The 16,806-nt window shown below is 44.0% G+C and overlaps 1 protein-coding gene across 1 annotated transcript in view; it reads right to left on the reverse strand.

Moving 5' to 3' along the window:
- Window positions 1-16,806, reverse strand: part of FAT2 (FAT atypical cadherin 2) — an 82,914-nt gene that overhangs the window by 33,631 nt on the left and 32,477 nt on the right. Inside the window, 3 exon segments of the mRNA XM_036748250.1 lie at window positions 1,822-5,877; window positions 9,578-9,788; window positions 14,840-15,098. Of these exon segments, the coding sequence (XP_036604145.1) occupies window positions 1,822-5,877; window positions 9,578-9,788; window positions 14,840-15,098 (4,526 nt within the window).

Consider the following 16,806-nt stretch of genomic DNA (forward strand, 5'->3'; position numbering starts at 1 on the left):
GGAAAAAAGAGAATCATTCATCTAACTATGCTGAATACCCAAAATGATTAGTATGGAACGGTGGGCAAAGAATGTTGATTGGAGTCAGAACCCAAATTGATTGAGTTCAAATACCATCTACAAAGCTCACTGCTATGTATGTAGAAGATATATCAGATTCCATGCCATCTTGGGGGGGGGGGAAGAAAATCTGGAACTCAAAGTTATGTGGAACTGAGTGTTGTAAACTAAAAATAAAAATTCTTAATTACAAAAAAAAGCTTACTACTATGTGACTTTGGGCAAATCAACTTCTGTGAACCTCAGTTTCCTCATCTTTAAAATAAGGGGGTTGGACTAGATGGCCTCTGAGGTCTCTTCCAGCTTTAGATCTATGTGTCGTGGGAATCTTCTCTCCATTACCATGTAGATATCTTGGTCAAATTATAACAAGGTGACAAGGACATCTGTCAAGTTAATTTTCATCAGTTTCTACACTGTGCCTGGCTACTATGACAAATAGATTCCTGCTTAATGGGAGGTGTCAAGAGAAGGTCAAGTTCCCAACCGGGATCCTTCTCCCCTTCTGAAGACAGACATCTCTGCCATGTCCTGGGTCTAATTAGTGGGATCAGTTTAAAGGGTGGGAATTCCAAGTCAAATAGAGGGCTATACCATGTCAGGCTGATGGAGACAGGAGCAAAGTAGCCCCAACTCATAGTTCTAGATAAAGCCAAGCTGATCTGAGGTTTCCTGAGTACTGAATGTGCCCCTTCCTTCAAAGCCTACATAATGGCAGAAAAGGTAGAAGACTAAGGAGAATATCTTCAGGTCATGTTTGGCAATCAGGCTCAATGCTGGGAGGGTATCTCCCACTGCTTGGTAGACTGGAGTTGGACATTGGGAGAACCATGTCCTCATTGGAACATTAGGATGGTGGGGATGCAAAAAGGAATGGAAAGGTATTTTAACCAAGACAGCATGGTGCAGTGGTGTAGAAAAGCCATGATCTAGAATTCGGGAGAACCCAGTCTGAGTTAGAATCACTAATTCATGGTGTGATCTTAGGTGAATCACTTCCCCTTTCTGGGTCTCAGTTTCTTTACATCAAAAGTGACGATAATAATGTTCCTTTTGACTCACATGAGTGTGGTAAGGATAAATGAGATGATGAATAAAAAAAAAGCTATACAGCACAAGATTCCACTGTTAGAGACTCATGCCTTTAAATCTTAAAGCTTTTCTGTCATGTTAATTAAGCATCTACTATGTGACTAGCCTTGTGCGAGACTAAGGGATACTGAAGAAGATATGGTTCCTGTCCTCATAGAGCTTATATTCCAGCTAAGAAGATTCTGGTTATGAGACCACACACCATCAGGTATAGACAGAAAGGTCTCTAGGAATTCAGAAATAAGAAGGACCTAAGTAGGGCAGGAGGGAGAGAAGAGGAACAAATTAGGGAGGGGAGGTGAATGGAGGGTAGAAGAGAGAGTATTTCAAGCAAGAGAACTATCATAAGTAAAAACAATAATGACCATGGGGGGTGCAGGGAGTGCGGGGGGTGCTATGTATATAGGATCTGTCCTAACTAGAATGAAGCAAAGTGCTACCACTTTCATTAACTTATTATATCCTCAAATACACACCTGCGGGGTGTCCAGGGCAGATATCATTATCCTGTTTTTCAGGGGAAGAAACTGAGGCTCGAAGACTTTGCCTACCAAGGTCCCATTATGAAGTAGTAGCAATAGCAGGACTAGAACCCAGGTCACCTGACTCCTAACCCAAGGCTCTCTCCACCACACTGCTCTATATCAAAGATAGGCCTGATGACCTTACCTGTGATGTAACAGGTGACCTGCCTGTTCTGCTCTGAAATATCTGCATCCAGGGTCCTTAGGGTGACCACATGTTCTCCAGGGTCACCATTCTCAACCACAGACCCTCTGTAGACCTCAGAGGCAAACTGGGGCGCATTGTCATTCTCATCTGTGACAGTGACTTCCACCAAGGCTTGGGAAGACAGCTGAATGGCCCGGCCATGATCTGAGGCCACCACATAAAATCTATAGGTCTCTTGCACTTCACAGTCCAGTTCCCGGAGTGTGGTAATCCAGCCATTCTCACTGTTGATGGCAAAGAGTTCAGCAGCAGCATTTCCCTGTTCAATAGCCAGGCTATATGTTACCTCGCCATTAACACCTGTGTCCTGGTCATTGGCAGTAACTTGTATGACTGTGGTTCCCACTGGCATGTTCTCTGTGAGGAAGGCTTTATATGGATCAGCTTCAAAGACAGGCTTATTATCATTGACATCTTTTACTTGGATGTTGACAGACGCCAAGGTGATTAAGCCAGTGTCCTTGTGGGAACAATTAGCCATCACATCAATCTGGTACCATTTTGTTGTCTCATAATCAATAGGCTTCCTCACCTTCAGAGCCCCTGTTTCCTGGTCCAAGGAGAAGACCCCATCTTTATTACTTTCAGGGGTTGTACCTTTCACCAGACTGTAGATGATAGGATCTTCAGCAACTGCTTTAACTAACCCAACCTCAGACCCCTCAGGAAGATCTTCAGATACTGAGAAAGTATATGAAGGCTCAGAAAATTTGGGCAAAGTTACTTCATTAGGGACCACTTGAAGTCTTACTGGGATAAGAGAGTTCCAGTGAGGAGGTCCACCATCTTGGGCTTTGATTTTAAAGTTAAATGCCTGATTTTCCAAGCCAACCAGGCTCTCTTTGACCTTGACTACACCAGTGGCTGAATTGACCTCAATGACTTCCTCAGCCAAGTCCTCCATTGAGTCTACCGAGTAGGTGACATCTGCATTGGCACCTTCATCTGCATCATATGCCAGCACCTGGATGACTGGGGAGCCCTTGCTGACATTGGACTGGATGGACACAGTATAATCAGAGGCCTTGAACTGTGGTGGGTTATCATTTTCATCTGTGAGGATAGTCTTCACAGAGCAGAAAGCCACTCTGCCCCCACCATCCCGGGCCATGACCTTAATGGGCATGAGTTTTTCTGTTGGGTTTTCTCGATCCAGTTTCTGAAGGGTAGTTATCTGGCCCCTGGAGTTGATAGAGAACTTTTCACTAGCCAGTTTGTTGATGATGGTGTAATCTATGGTGCCATAGGGCCCGTCATCTGGGTCAACAGCCAATAGCTCGATCACCTTAGTTCCTATCTCAGCATTTTCTGCTAATTCAACCTCATAGATGTGCTGATGAAACTCTGGGCTGTACTTGTTGGCATTTGTAGTGTTGATATACACTGGTACAGCAGTCCTGAAGACCCCATCTGAAGCAGCTACCCTCAGGCGGTAAGCAGGATCGAGGTGCTTTCTGCAGAAGTTGAACATGGAAATAATTCCAGACGTACGGTTGATGATAAAATGCCGGTCCTCATTGCCTGAGAGAATCAGATACTCCAGTCTCGGGGTGTCCCCACTGTCAGGGTCCAGAGCCTGAACTTTGATCACCAGGTGTCCACAGGTTGCCAGCTCACTTATGTTGGCCTCATATTGAGGTTGCCTGAAAGCAGGTGGGTTGTCATTGACATCTGATACATTGACAATGACGAGGGTTTCTGCACTGAGTGGGGGTACCCCATTATCCACAGCTCTTACCTTCACATGGAACTGCTGCTGGGTTTCATAATCCAGCTCCTGAGCTGTGGACATCTCCCCTGTGCTTTCATCAATCTGGAAGAATGAGGAATCCTCAGAGTCATCCTCCATGATCCAGTAAGAGACATCCTTGTTCCTACCAGAGTCCCGGTCAGAAGCCAATAGTTGGATCACAGGGGTCTGAGCAGGCAAGCCCTCTGAGACCAAAGCAGTGTAGACCAACTGGGAGAAAACAGGAGGGTTGTCATTGATGTCTTCTACCTGGACTTCCACTGTAGCTTCAGAGAAGGACCCCAGAGCTGTATCAGTGGCTCTAACAGTAAATACGTGCTTGGTCTGGGATTCATAATCCAATGGACCTGTCACAGTCAGAACACCAGTCTTGAAGTCAGCAGTAAACAGTGCCAACGATTCTTCTTCCATGATGTTATAGATCAGCCGTAGTCCCTCTGGGCTCCGAGCCTGAGTATGAAGGATGGGAGTATAGAGTGCAATATTCTCAGGTACTTGGACTTTATAATGAAGACTCTGGAACAGTGGGTTGGACTTATTCCTCACTGTGACAAGCACATGTTCCTCAGCCTGTAGGGATGGGCTACCTCCATCTCGAGCAATGACTCTCAGATTATATTTATTTAAGGCTCGATAATCAAAAGGTTTCTTGAGTGAAATGTCTCCAAGATAGGGATCAATCCAGAAATACACATAATCCTCTGCAAATGCATATGTGATATCCCCGTTGGCTCCCATATCCAGGTCTGTGGCAGACACTTGGAAAAGGACATCCCCTGGTTCTGTACCATCTTGAATAGCTGTATAATATGGTAAATGCTTGAACTCAGGGGGATTGTCATTGACATCTTCGATGGAGACCCTAACTGTAGCTTGGGCCACCCTTGGGGGGTGTCGATCATCCCTCACTTCCACAGCCACTTCATAAGTATCCTGCTGCTCACGGTCAAATGCCACACCCCTTGTTTGAAGCACACCCACCGACTGGATCATTTGGAACATGTCTGTTCCATTCAAGACAGAGTAAGAGAGGGTATCATTCAGCTGACTGCCCTGAACCCCCAGAATGATCAAAGCCTGTGTGTCCCAGGAGTTCTCTTTCACAGTTACTGTATAGACATCATGGTCAAATTTTAATGTGCTAACAGGAGCTTCGGTCAGGTTAATTTTCACCACTGAGGTATCATAGTGTAAGCCATCAAAAGCCTTCACAGTGAGGTCACAAGAATGACTCAGAAGAGCCACGTCTACCACAGAGATGAGACCGGTGACTGGGTGAATGAAGACAGCATCATTGGTATTTCCAGCAATGATGCTATAAGTCACCTCTGAGTCGGCATCAATGGCCTGCACTTGAAGGAGCTCCATCCCCGGATGGACTGGCAACAAGACCTTCACCTCATACATATCCTTTGAAAACACTGGAGGAGAATCATTCACATCTTTAACATGGATTGTGACCCTGGCAGGCTTGGAGGCAAATAAGATGGGGTTTCCTTGGTCATGGACATGGATGCTGAAGCTGAAAGAGGGAATATGCTCATAATCCATCTCCGTCACAGTGGTGAGGGTCCCCATGCTTGGGTCGATTTTGAAAAACTTTAAGGCTTCCCGCTCTAGAATCTCATAGACCAACAAGGCATTGGCGTCTGTGTCAGCATCAGTTGCACGAATCACGAGAGGGTGATTGTATTCACCCAGAACCATGCTGTGGATTGGAGCAGCTTCACTGATCTGGCCTACAAAAGAAGAATTTGTGAAAACAGGAGCATTGTCGTTCTCATCAATTATGTACACAAGAACCATGACATCAGCAAAGGCCCCGGCCATGGTGCTGCCACGGATTTTTAGCTGGTAAGAGGAGACCTTTTCATGGTCCAGATTCTTCTGCGTAGAAATAAGGCCAGAATAGGAGTTTATGGAAAACACACCATCTTTGTTTCCTTCTCTCATCTCATAGGTGACTTCCGAGGTACTCACAGCTGAGACTAAGAGGAGAGGAGAGCCGATGGCGACAGATTCAGGGATCTCTGCAAAATACTCAGCCATGGAGAAGACGGGGGCACTGTGGTCAGAGGGGTGGATGTGAATTGTCACTGTGGCCATGTCATGCAGTGGGGGTGACCCTTGGTCTTCAGCCTTCACTGTTAGCATGTATCGGTCCTGAGGCATCAGGTCAAGTTTTTGAGTCACTGTGATGATTCCCAGGTGGGGGTCAATGCTGAAGAAACTTTCACTCTTCCCTGAAACAGAAGATAAGACCACATGAAATTGGTTGTGCCTTCAAAAGACAACCCTGATTTCTCTTTACAGAAGATCCCATAACTAAACTGGGCCACTAAAGCATTCCTAGGTCCAATCAATATTCTGAGTCTTTCCCAGTTCCTTAAGTCCATGTCACAAGACTCTCCCCCTTGCCCCCAAAATGTCCTATCCTTGGCTGCCTCCATGTGGTTGATAAAAACGACTCCCTATTCCTAGAATGCCTTCCTCCCTCTTTCTACCATCTCTGACTGAGGACAATTAATCTTTCTCTCAGGGCCCAGCTCAAGAGAGATCCCTTTCAGGAGGCCTTTCACACTTCTTGTATGCATTGGTCATATTCTAATTTGTATTGAATTTATCTGTGAATACTTTCTCTCTACCTACTGGACTGGGACCTTAAGATACCTAAGTATCGTAGGTATTCAAATCAATAGGGTAATTTAATTTGACATACATTTGCTAAGTACCTATTATGTAATGAGCACTATGGCTCAGCAAGGCCACTAGATAGGATAATGGATAAAGTGCTGGGTAGGGAGTCAGGAAGATATGAGTTCAAATCTGGCCTTAGGTACTTACAAGCTGTGTGACCCTGGGTGAGTCACTTAACCTCTTTACCTCAGTTTCTTCAGCTGTTAAATAGAGAGAATGACAGCCCTTACCTCCCAAGGTTGCTGTGAGGATGAAGGAAGTATTTGTAAAGCATTTTAGCCCAATGCCTGGCATGTAGTAGGCACTATATAAATGCTCATCTCCTTCCCACCACCCTTCCCTATGCTTGGTGCTAGGAGAAATATGAAGCTTAACAGAGAGACAGGACACAAACCCAGATAACCATCATGCACACATATGACAGTGTCTACCATATGCAGGACAGGACATGATAAAGGCATCAGGGATGTGAAAAAGCAAAGTACTATGTGAAGTCCAAGAAGAGAAGGTTGCTAAAGGATGAGGAAGTATCCAACAGGAGCAGAGGAAGGGGGTGGATATTCTGAGCTTGAGCAGCAAGGGTAGGGAATGGGAAGGGCCAGAGCATGTCCAGAGACAGAGCCACTGACTTTGGCTGGAGGGCAGGGTGAACGGAGAAAAGAAATAGGAAGTCGTGCCCGAAACCTCAAGGGCCACCAAGCTGTAGAGGGCCCTGAATGCCAGCATAAGGAATCTGACATTTACTTCTAGCACCCCCAGGGCCTGGCATAATTTCGTGCACGGCGCTGGTATTTAATAATAAGTCCTGAATTAACTAATAAATATTGAAAAACCAAGGCTGACATGAATCTTTGCAACAAAGGTAGGAAATTTATTAGTGTGAAAATCACAACAACACAGGCATTTCAAAGGGATTAAGCATTTATATGGTGCCTAGTATGAGCCAGGCAATGTGCTAAACACTTTACAGATATCATCTCATTTTCTTTTCTTTTTCTTTTTTTTTTTGGGGGGGGAAGCAAGGCAATCCAGGTTAAGTGACTTGTCCAAGGTGTCAAGTGTCTGAGGCCAGATTTGAACTCAGATCCTCCTGACTCCAGGGCCGGAGCTCTATTCATGATATCATCTCATTTAATCCTCACAACAACCCTGAGAGTTAGGTGCTGTTACAGTTGAAGAAACTGAGGCAAACAGGCTTGAGTGACTTTGCCCAGGATCACACAGCTGGGAAGTATCTGAAGGCAGATTTGAATTCAGGTCTTCCAGAATCCAGGCCCAGTGCTCTATCCACTGCACCACCCTGCTGCCTTGATGGTGCCTATCTTTGGAAGAGTTCCAATGCATACATGTATATGTGTATGTGTGAGCCTATGTTTTATACTCACATTTCAAGAATCTGTGATTTTGTGGTATTCTTCCTCCATCAAGGTAACACATAACTCTTCTGAACTTATTTTGATTGATCCCTCAGGCAACTGATACAGCATCTGTCAATAGGCCCCTACTCATAGCCTTTCCAGCCCTTTTGGCACCTACCAGGACTTGTAGTCTTCAAGAACTCAGGGTTGCTGCATGTCCACCTGTGTGTACGTAAACCTGTGCCTACCTTAATACTTCAAGGATGTGTGATTTTATTAGTGTAGGAGTATTAATTCAAGTCCCTATGGGTATGTATGGAAACCTGTGCCTACCTTAGCACATCAAGGATTTGTGATTTTATTGGTGTAGGAGTATTAATTCAAGTCCCTATGGGTACATATGTGTGTTGGCAAGCAAAATGGGCTCTTAGCACTTAGTTGGCTTTTGTTTCCTTTGAGTAATTCAATGTATTTCATTGAGTCTTACTAGGTGCTAGGCCCCAGGCCCAAACCCCTATTAGGTGTAAAACCTATGTGGGTGTGGATTGGTAACTAAGGTGAGGCCCAAGGTGGGGCTAACTAAGGGGAGGTGCTAACTCCAGAGCCATGCCCAGCTTGAGTCTTACTAGGAGCTAAGCCCCAGGCCCAAACCCCTATTAGGTGCTAAGCCTATGTGGGTGTGAAGCTCCCAGGGTACCAAGAGGTGGTGCTAACTCAAGAGTCAATCATAGCAGCCTAAGTTCTGGTCATTCAGATGACGTTTGATGACATCTGAAACCGTATAAGAAGAGAAGACAGAGCCATTTGCGCAGGGCTCTCACTCTTGGTGGCGTTTGGAGACTCCCGGGCAGCTGTAGCTAAGAAGCCCTCCAGCTCGTAAACCCAGATGTTGGGACTTTGTTAAACTCTGGTAACTATGTATTGGGATTTGAATCAGACAAGGTCTGTCTGTTGATGTTTGTACTTTGTTTGTATTTTGCTCTGAAGTTCAGGGTGCTGGTCTTTTCCCCGAACTAAGTGAATGATATTTGTATGCTGAATTAAAGTAAGCTTGTCAACCCTTTAACGTTGCTTTCCTTAGTTAAGCAGATCAAAAGAACCTGTGCTTTTGTGGCATGCTTGTTGTTGAGGTTGTGTTGGTCTTTCGCCCCCTCAACAGCTGCTAGCCAGATTGTGAAAACAATATGTACACCTGTGCCTACCTTAATACTTCAAGGATTTGTGATTTTATTGGTGTAGGAGTATTAATTCAAGTCCCTATGGGTACATATGTAAACCTGTGCCTACCTTAGTACATCAAGGATTTGTGATTTTATTGGTCTAGGAGTATTAATTCAAATCCCTATGGGTACGTATGTAAACCTGTGCCTACCTTAATACTTCAAGGATTTGTGATTTTATTGGTGTAGGAGTATTAATTCAAATCCCTATGGGTATGTATGTAAACCTGTGCCTACCTTAATACTTCAAGGATGTGTGATTTTATTGGTCTAGGAGTATTAATATAAGTCCCTATGGGTACATATGTAAACCTGTGCCTACCTTAATACTTCAAGGATTTGTGATTTTATTGGTCTAGGAGTATTAATTCAAGTCCCTAGGGGTACATATGTAAACCTGTGCCTACCTTAATACTTCAAGGATTTGTGATTTTATTGGTGTAGGAGTATTAATATAAGTCCCTATGGGTACCAAAGACTACCTTGGTGTTGTAATTTACTATTGGCTCAGAAATTTATTGACTTGTTCAATTCTGGCTATACTACTCGTGGTTCCGTTTTGCTCAAGGTAGTTCTACACTTGCTCTCAAGTCTAAGATTCTGAAGCAAGTACTTGGCTGGTTATCCAGCGATCCATGCACTCTTAAGCCTCCCACTAAGCTGCTCACCTGCCTGGAGAGAGTACTGAACTTGGCCGTTAAATCCTCGGTCGACATCCAGGGCTCTGACCTGCAACAGCTCTGTGCCCAGGACGGCTTTGTTGGACGTAGCTGTCTCATAGTGGAGCTGGGTGAAGCTAGGTGGGTGGAGGTTACAATCTTCTATTTGGATAGTCACCCATACAAAATTCCTCTTGATAGGTATTTCCTGATCCCGAACCTAGAAGTCCAAAGGAGGAGGATCACATTAATAGCAGGTAGCATGGGGAAAATCTCTTTCTGGGCCACAAGAAAGGGAAGCAGGGAAATTAAAAAGGCTTTCCCTCTGAAAAGGCATAAATAGACAACTGAAAGCATATATTACTAGGGAGAGAGATCAAAGGCTGGATAGAAACCACTTGCAAGAGCCTGTGAGGTAAGCTGTCTTAAGGAGTTCTGCAGGTAGCAGTGAACAAATCTTAAAGAGACTCTAAGTCGGAAAGTACGTAGTGAATTAGAGCTATTACACTTGGTGAAAACTTGGATTAAATTAAGCAGTGATTGATAACAGTGAAAGGTTAGTGACAAAAACTTATTTGTACCTAAGCTTTTTTTTGTACTATGATCGTTGTACTATGCTACTCTGCTCATATGATTTCTCTTCTTAGAAATCTTCCATGGCTCACCATTGACTAACTGCCTTTTCCTAATATTCAAGGCCCTGCATAATATGTCTCCAGCCTCTCTTTCTAGTCTTACTTCCATATTTTGTTCGCTTTCACATACTCTGTAGTCCAGTTGAACTGTAGTAGTTACCATCCCTCTTGTTGTTCAATTGTTTCATTCATGTCTGATTCTTTGTGACTCTTTTTAGGGTTACCTTAGCAAAGATACTAGAGTGGTTTGCCATTTCCTTCTCCAGCTTATTTTACAGAAGAGGAAACTAAGGCAAACAGAGTTAAGTGACTTGCCCAGGGTCACACAGCTAGTAAGTGTTCGAGGCTGGATTTGAGCTCAAGTGCTCCTGACTATAGACCTAAAGGTCTGGCCACATTAACCATCCCTACCCCTCCTTGTTATTGCCTTGTTCTATTTCTGTGCCTTTCCTCATGCTGTCTTCCACACCTGGGGAGGGGAGGGGGGTAAAGAGAGAGAATCTCCTCTCCTTATCTTAGTCTATAAATTCTATGTTCAGCATTTAATTGTCCAATGTTCCAACTCTGACATTGTGTGTTTCTATGTTAGAGAAGAAAAGAGGAACAGATCTGAACCATTTGCATTTGACTTTCATATGTAGTCAGAGGTAGTCTGACTTTTGGTTAAAAGACAGGTCTTGCCTTCTTCACCCAAGGCAGCGTGGCACTGTATGTATGGAACGCTTTGAGGGAGAAGAGCACAGTGTCCATGATTACATGGAAACTTCTGCTGGAGACTGATACAGTTCAGGCTTTGGGAGTTTGAGAGTGGGGAAGGAGGGTGGTGGTGGTACAGACAGCCTGTTGCCTGCAGAAATCCAGGTTCTCCATGTGTTTTTTCTCCGTGTCTCTATGTGGATCTGTAAGTTGGCTCCCAAGTTTCATTCTTGCTATTTCTTTCTCTCAAAGAGATGAAAGACAAAAGCATTTCAAACTGGAAGAGACTTTAGAGGTCATCTATTTCCATCTCCTAATTTTACAGATGAGAAAAATGAAGCCCAAGGTTGGGTGTTGGGGGCAAGAATGGAAACATGCCTATGATTCAAGCCCAGATCTTTTGACTCAGATCTAATGAGCTTTTTATTACATTCTGTTGCTTCAAGGCTTAGAAGGCATAGAATGAGGGTTGTGACACATCTGGGCCCCATCTGGCATATGCTGGATGTCTCTAGTGCTGAAAGTTCTTGTTATTGTCCAGTTTTGTCCAACTCATAATAACACCATTTGGGGTTTTCTTGGCAAAGATCCTGGAGTGGTTGGCCATTTCCTACTCCAGCTCATTTTACACATGAGGAAACTGAGGCAAAAAAGGGTTAAGTGACTTGCCTAGGATCATACAGCTAGTAAGTGTCTGAGACCAGATCTGAACTCAGGAAGATGAGTCTTCTGATTCCAGGCCCAGTGCTCTCTCCAGTGAGCCTCCTAGCTGCTTGATACTAGAGGAGACCCAACCAAATAAATTATTAGCCATGGGGGATTCTTGAAGCTGGAGAACTTCACAGCAAGCTTAACGTACAAACACTGCTGCCACTACTGCCGAAGCAATCTGGTTCCTAGGGATAAAAATGCTAAAACTATTGAAACTTTCATAAGAGGCATGTTAGAAAGAAAATGGTCAAAAGGTGACCATCATTTGGCCTGATGGATTGTTAGGCATCTATTTTTAGTCATCACAGCCTAGGTGCAGAAGCATCGTTCTACAATGCTGAGGCTGGATTTGGGGTCACTTCCAGATAAGAAATGATGACATGGGCTGGCCCCTAGGGTAAGGGTTGCCTCAAAGTCAGATACCAATGGAAACCTGGGAAAGCCCTGATGCAGAAAGATAAGGGCATGTTTGGATCTGGTCGCTTTTTTCTCCTCTTTCCCAGGTCCCTTATCTCATGTATAGACCACAACGTCCCCAGCCCGTTCCCCAGAGGACAGGAACAGATATGCAACACGACGTAATACAGCAGGTCCCCAGGATCTTTTCAGGGGGTCCATAAGGTCAAAACTATTTTCACAATACTAAGACATTTTAATTTCTAATACTGTAAATATTGATAGATATAGCCTGCATTAACAAAAGCTAGTTGGAGGGTCTTCAGTGATCTTAAAGAATGTAAAAAGGGTCCTGAAATAAAAAAAATTTGAGAACCATTAACGTAATGGAAAAAGTACTAGCTTTGGAGTTGAAATCAAGCTCTGCTACTAATTATCTATTTGAACTTAGGCAAATTACTACCCTTCTCTGGGCCTCAGTGTCTTCATTTGTAAAATTAGGGGGTTGGGCTAGATGACTCCTAAGGTCCCTCCTGGACAGCTAGATGGCTCAATGGATACAGCACTGGGCCTGGAGTCAGAAGAACCTGAATTCAAATCCAGCCTCAGATACTTACTAGCTGTGTGACCCTCGGCAAGTCACTTAGCCTCTGTTTGCCTTAATCCACTGGAGAAGGAAATGCAAACCACTCTAGTATCTTTGCCAAGAAAACCCCACGGACAAAACTGGCACGATATGGTCCACAGGGTCATGAAGCATCGACATGGCCAAACAACAAAGGTTCTAGTTCTAAATCCTATGAGACCTATGAGATAGCCTCTCCTCATTCAAGACTCAAAGCAGGTGACACGTCTTCTGTGAAGTGTTTTCCCTGATTCTCTCAGCTAGAAGTGACTTCTCAGATTCCTCATAGAATTTTCCTGGGCCCTCCCCTCCGCACTTGTAGAATGGCGTCTTATTTGTGTGCATGGCTCATCCCCTGGTTAGACTGCAAGCTCCCTGGAGGGCAGGATCTATTCCTTATTTAAAACAGTGCCACATACCCTTCATTAATGTTGACTGAATTTTTGTTATTTCTATAAATATGGTAATTAATGATTGCTACAGAAGCAGTAGGGTGTAGCAGATAAGAGAGCCAGCCTCAGATCCAGGGGAACCTGAGTATAAGTTATGCTCTGACACATTCTGCTTTGTGAACCTGGGCAAGGTTTAACCTCTCCAGCTACTCCCAGTGAAACCACATGCCTAGTCACCCTCCTCCTCCTCTCTCTATGCTCAGTTGTTTTAATAGTTCTGCTCTTACGTAAAAAGCTGTCAACACACTGACCATAACAATATAAAATATATAGGAGAGAGAGACAGAGAGAGAAACAGAGAGAGAGATAGAGAGACTGTAAAACTTTATAAGTACACAGAAAAGGACCAGAAGGCAAACGAATTGTTACTAACATTGTTTTAATAAAAGTTATTATATTAGTATTTTCCCAATTACAATAAAAAGTTTAGTTTTTACTATGTTACTTGAAGATTAACTCCATTTTATGTTTGCTTATTTGTAGAGAATATTGATAAGTTTAAAAATAAAATTTAATTTTTAAAATTTAAATTAAAAATAAGATTTTTTTATTTTAAAAAGTCGAAATGTTATATGTGTCCACCTTGTGGTAACTTGTCCAAATTGCAGTTATGGTGACTCGGAGAAAACAGTGGAAAATTTGTCCTTGTATACCTTAATCTATACAATGACAGCAAACTCATAACATCCTAGAATCCCCGGGGTCTTTTCATCTCCTCTTCAGATGGGACATTCCTGGGTGGGGGGTGGCGCTAAGGCTGAGTCTGTTTCACTTGACATAAACAATAGTAGACAATAATAATAGCTAGTGTAGTGGATAGAGCATCAGCCCTGAAGTCAGGAAGAGCCAAGTTCAAATCTGGCCTCAGACACTTACTAGCTGTGTGACCCTGGACAAGTCACTTAACTCCAACTGCCTCCAAAATAAATAAATAATAGCTCACATTTGTATAGCATTTTAAGGTTTGCAAAGCACTTTACACATATTACCTCATCTGATTCTCACAGCAATCCCAGAAGGTAGGTATCATTATTATTCCTAATTTACAGACAAGGAAACTGAAGCAGCAGTGGTTAAATGACTTGTCCAAAGTCATGCAGCCAGTAAGTATCTGAATCTGGATTTGAACTCAGATCTTCTTGACTCCTGGATCAGTACTCTATCTATTCTGCCACCTACCTGTCTAAGAATAAACCTTTGTGGATGGCGAGATTTCTCTGCTTTTCAAGGAGGCTTTTGTTCTGGTCTATAAAGGAATCCTCAGCCTAATCAGTAAACTACTACTTTCTTTATGAAAATTCAGCGTCACCATTCCAAGACCCACTGCCTTGAACGGGTTAGGGCTGCCCTGGATTAGCGCTCTGGGCTCAGATGTTCCAGGTTCTATTATTCACCTGAAAGTCAGGATGGTACAGAGAGGGAAGTGAATTGTGGGACAGAAGACCCATCACTAATTCACCATTTTACCCCTCTGTTCCTCAGCTTCCTCACTACTAAAATGGAAACAGTTGTACCTATTCTTCCACTCTCATAGAGGTGGCGCAAGGATTTATATAAAGAGATAATAGATGTGGAAATACTTTGTGAAGGATAAAGTAGTTTAGTAAAATAATGGATCATTATGTTTTTATTACAGCTATTGCTGTTATCAAGAAACAGATCTTTCAGGAGTTAGCAGGTCCTTCAAGGCTCCATTTGGCTGTACTTTCAAATAAACATGACCCTAAATGTATGCCCACTTTCCCAGAGGACTCACCATGACAGTCAGGACGTGGCGGCTAAACCCCGAGCCCAGGTCCAGTTTTCCCACAGTCACCAGCGAACCACTGCTTGGATCAAGCTGGAAAAGCTTGGTACTGCGGGTGTCCACACTTCCCTGGATTGTGTAGACGAGGCTCTTGCCTTTGTCTTGGTCTGTGGCCTGGACTCGGAGGAGCTCTAACCCAGGGGGAGTGTCTTGGGGTACCTTCACCTCATACTGAGCTTCCACGAACTGGGGTCGATGCTGGTTGATGCTGATCAGGTGTATAAAGACCTGGGAAATTCAAGGTGGGGGAAGAAATCGAGACAAATACCCATTAAAGAATCTTAGGAGCCAAAAGAGACTTTACACAGTTTCCGACCCAAGCTCCCGGCCAATGCAAGAATCTCCCTGCAGGATCCCTGGCAGGTTGGCCATCTTGGCTCTGTCTGAAGACCTCCAAAGCTGGGTATCTCACTATCTATCACAGGACCCCATTTCACTGTTCAGTTGCTCTGCTATAAAGCGCTTCCTTAAATTGAATTGAAAACCGCCTCCAAGCAACGTGCATCTATAGGTCATAGTTTTGCCCTTTAGAGCCATACAGGATAAGCCAAGTTCCTCATGAGTTGGAGACCTACAACAGTTAAGGTCAAGGATTAGCCCTGACCCCAAAACTAGTGCCTGTCTCCATCTTGGTGGTCTCATCATGGTTCCCCCAACAGCCACCATCTGTATTGATAACATTAGAGTTCACTTACCTAGAAGCAAGCAGTTGAACTAGATCACCCCTTAGGGATGCCTGATCAGTTGGGGGAATCCATCATTAGCCACATTCTTCCCCATGCTGACACTCCCCATGCTCCCACCAGTCTCATCCTGAGAATTTCCAGCTGTGGCCACAAGTTTGTTACAGCTGTGGATTCTAGCCTGATGAGTCACCCCCACAATCCCATACTGGAGCCGCACAGAATCTCTGCCCACAGATAGGTGGGAAAGCGTGGCCTGAGCCACAGGTTGGAGGAAGGGTAGGGCCAACCGGATGCCCTGCCCCTAAGTTGTCCAGTGCCACCCACTGTTTCTGTTTCCATTGGCCTTCCCAATGGTGCCACCTCCCCTGTCGGAACCCAGGACCCTCATACTCTCTCCTCTCCCAAAGAAACCTTACTTTCAGAAAACTTCTTATGAAATCATAGAGTCTCAGAGAAGGAAAAGATGTCAGAGATCAACAAATTCAATCCCTGCTCAAGCAGGAATTTACTCAAGAATGTGAATGCTTCTGGTCATTAGAAAGGTTTTCCCCAACTGGAGCAGAAATCTGAGTGGGAATTGTCCACCGTTTCCTCCTAGTTCTGCTCCCTATGGCTGAGCAAAATAAGGCTAATGCAGGGGTCCTCTAGGTCCTCAAGTGCGGCCTTTTGACTGAATCCAAACTCCACAGAAAAAAAAAAATCCCCTTAATAAAAGGATTTCTTTTGTAGAAGTTGGACTCAGTCAAAAGGCCACACCCAAGGACCAATAAGACAGCATGTGGCCTTGAAGCCACAGGTTCCCCATCCCTGAGGTAATCCTTCCACATGACAACCCTCGGGATACCAAGACAGCCACCGTGTTCCCCATACATTACTATGGTATCAAATCCCCTCATTATCCTGGTCCCATTCCTCCAGACGTGCCCCCATTTTATCAGAGTTCTTCATAAAATGTGTCATGCTTGCCAAAAAGCAAAAAAAAAAAAAAAAAAGAGTGTCACGCAGGACTAAGCACTGCAGGTGCGGCCCAGCCAGACCACTACGTCCCTTTTTGTGGACACCATGCCTATATAAAAGCTGCCTATTGAATGATTTGTTTTGGCTGCCATGTCAATTGTTCACTCAATTTTAATTAATAACAAGAGAGAACGTTTGCATAGAACTTACTATGTGTCAGGCACAGCGCTATGTACTTTACAATTATTATCTCATTTCATCCTCACAACAACC

The sequence above is a fragment of the Trichosurus vulpecula genome, chromosome 3 (genome assembly GCF_011100635.1).
Source record: "Trichosurus vulpecula isolate mTriVul1 chromosome 3, mTriVul1.pri, whole genome shotgun sequence".
NCBI lineage: Eukaryota > Metazoa > Chordata > Mammalia > Diprotodontia > Phalangeridae > Trichosurus > Trichosurus vulpecula.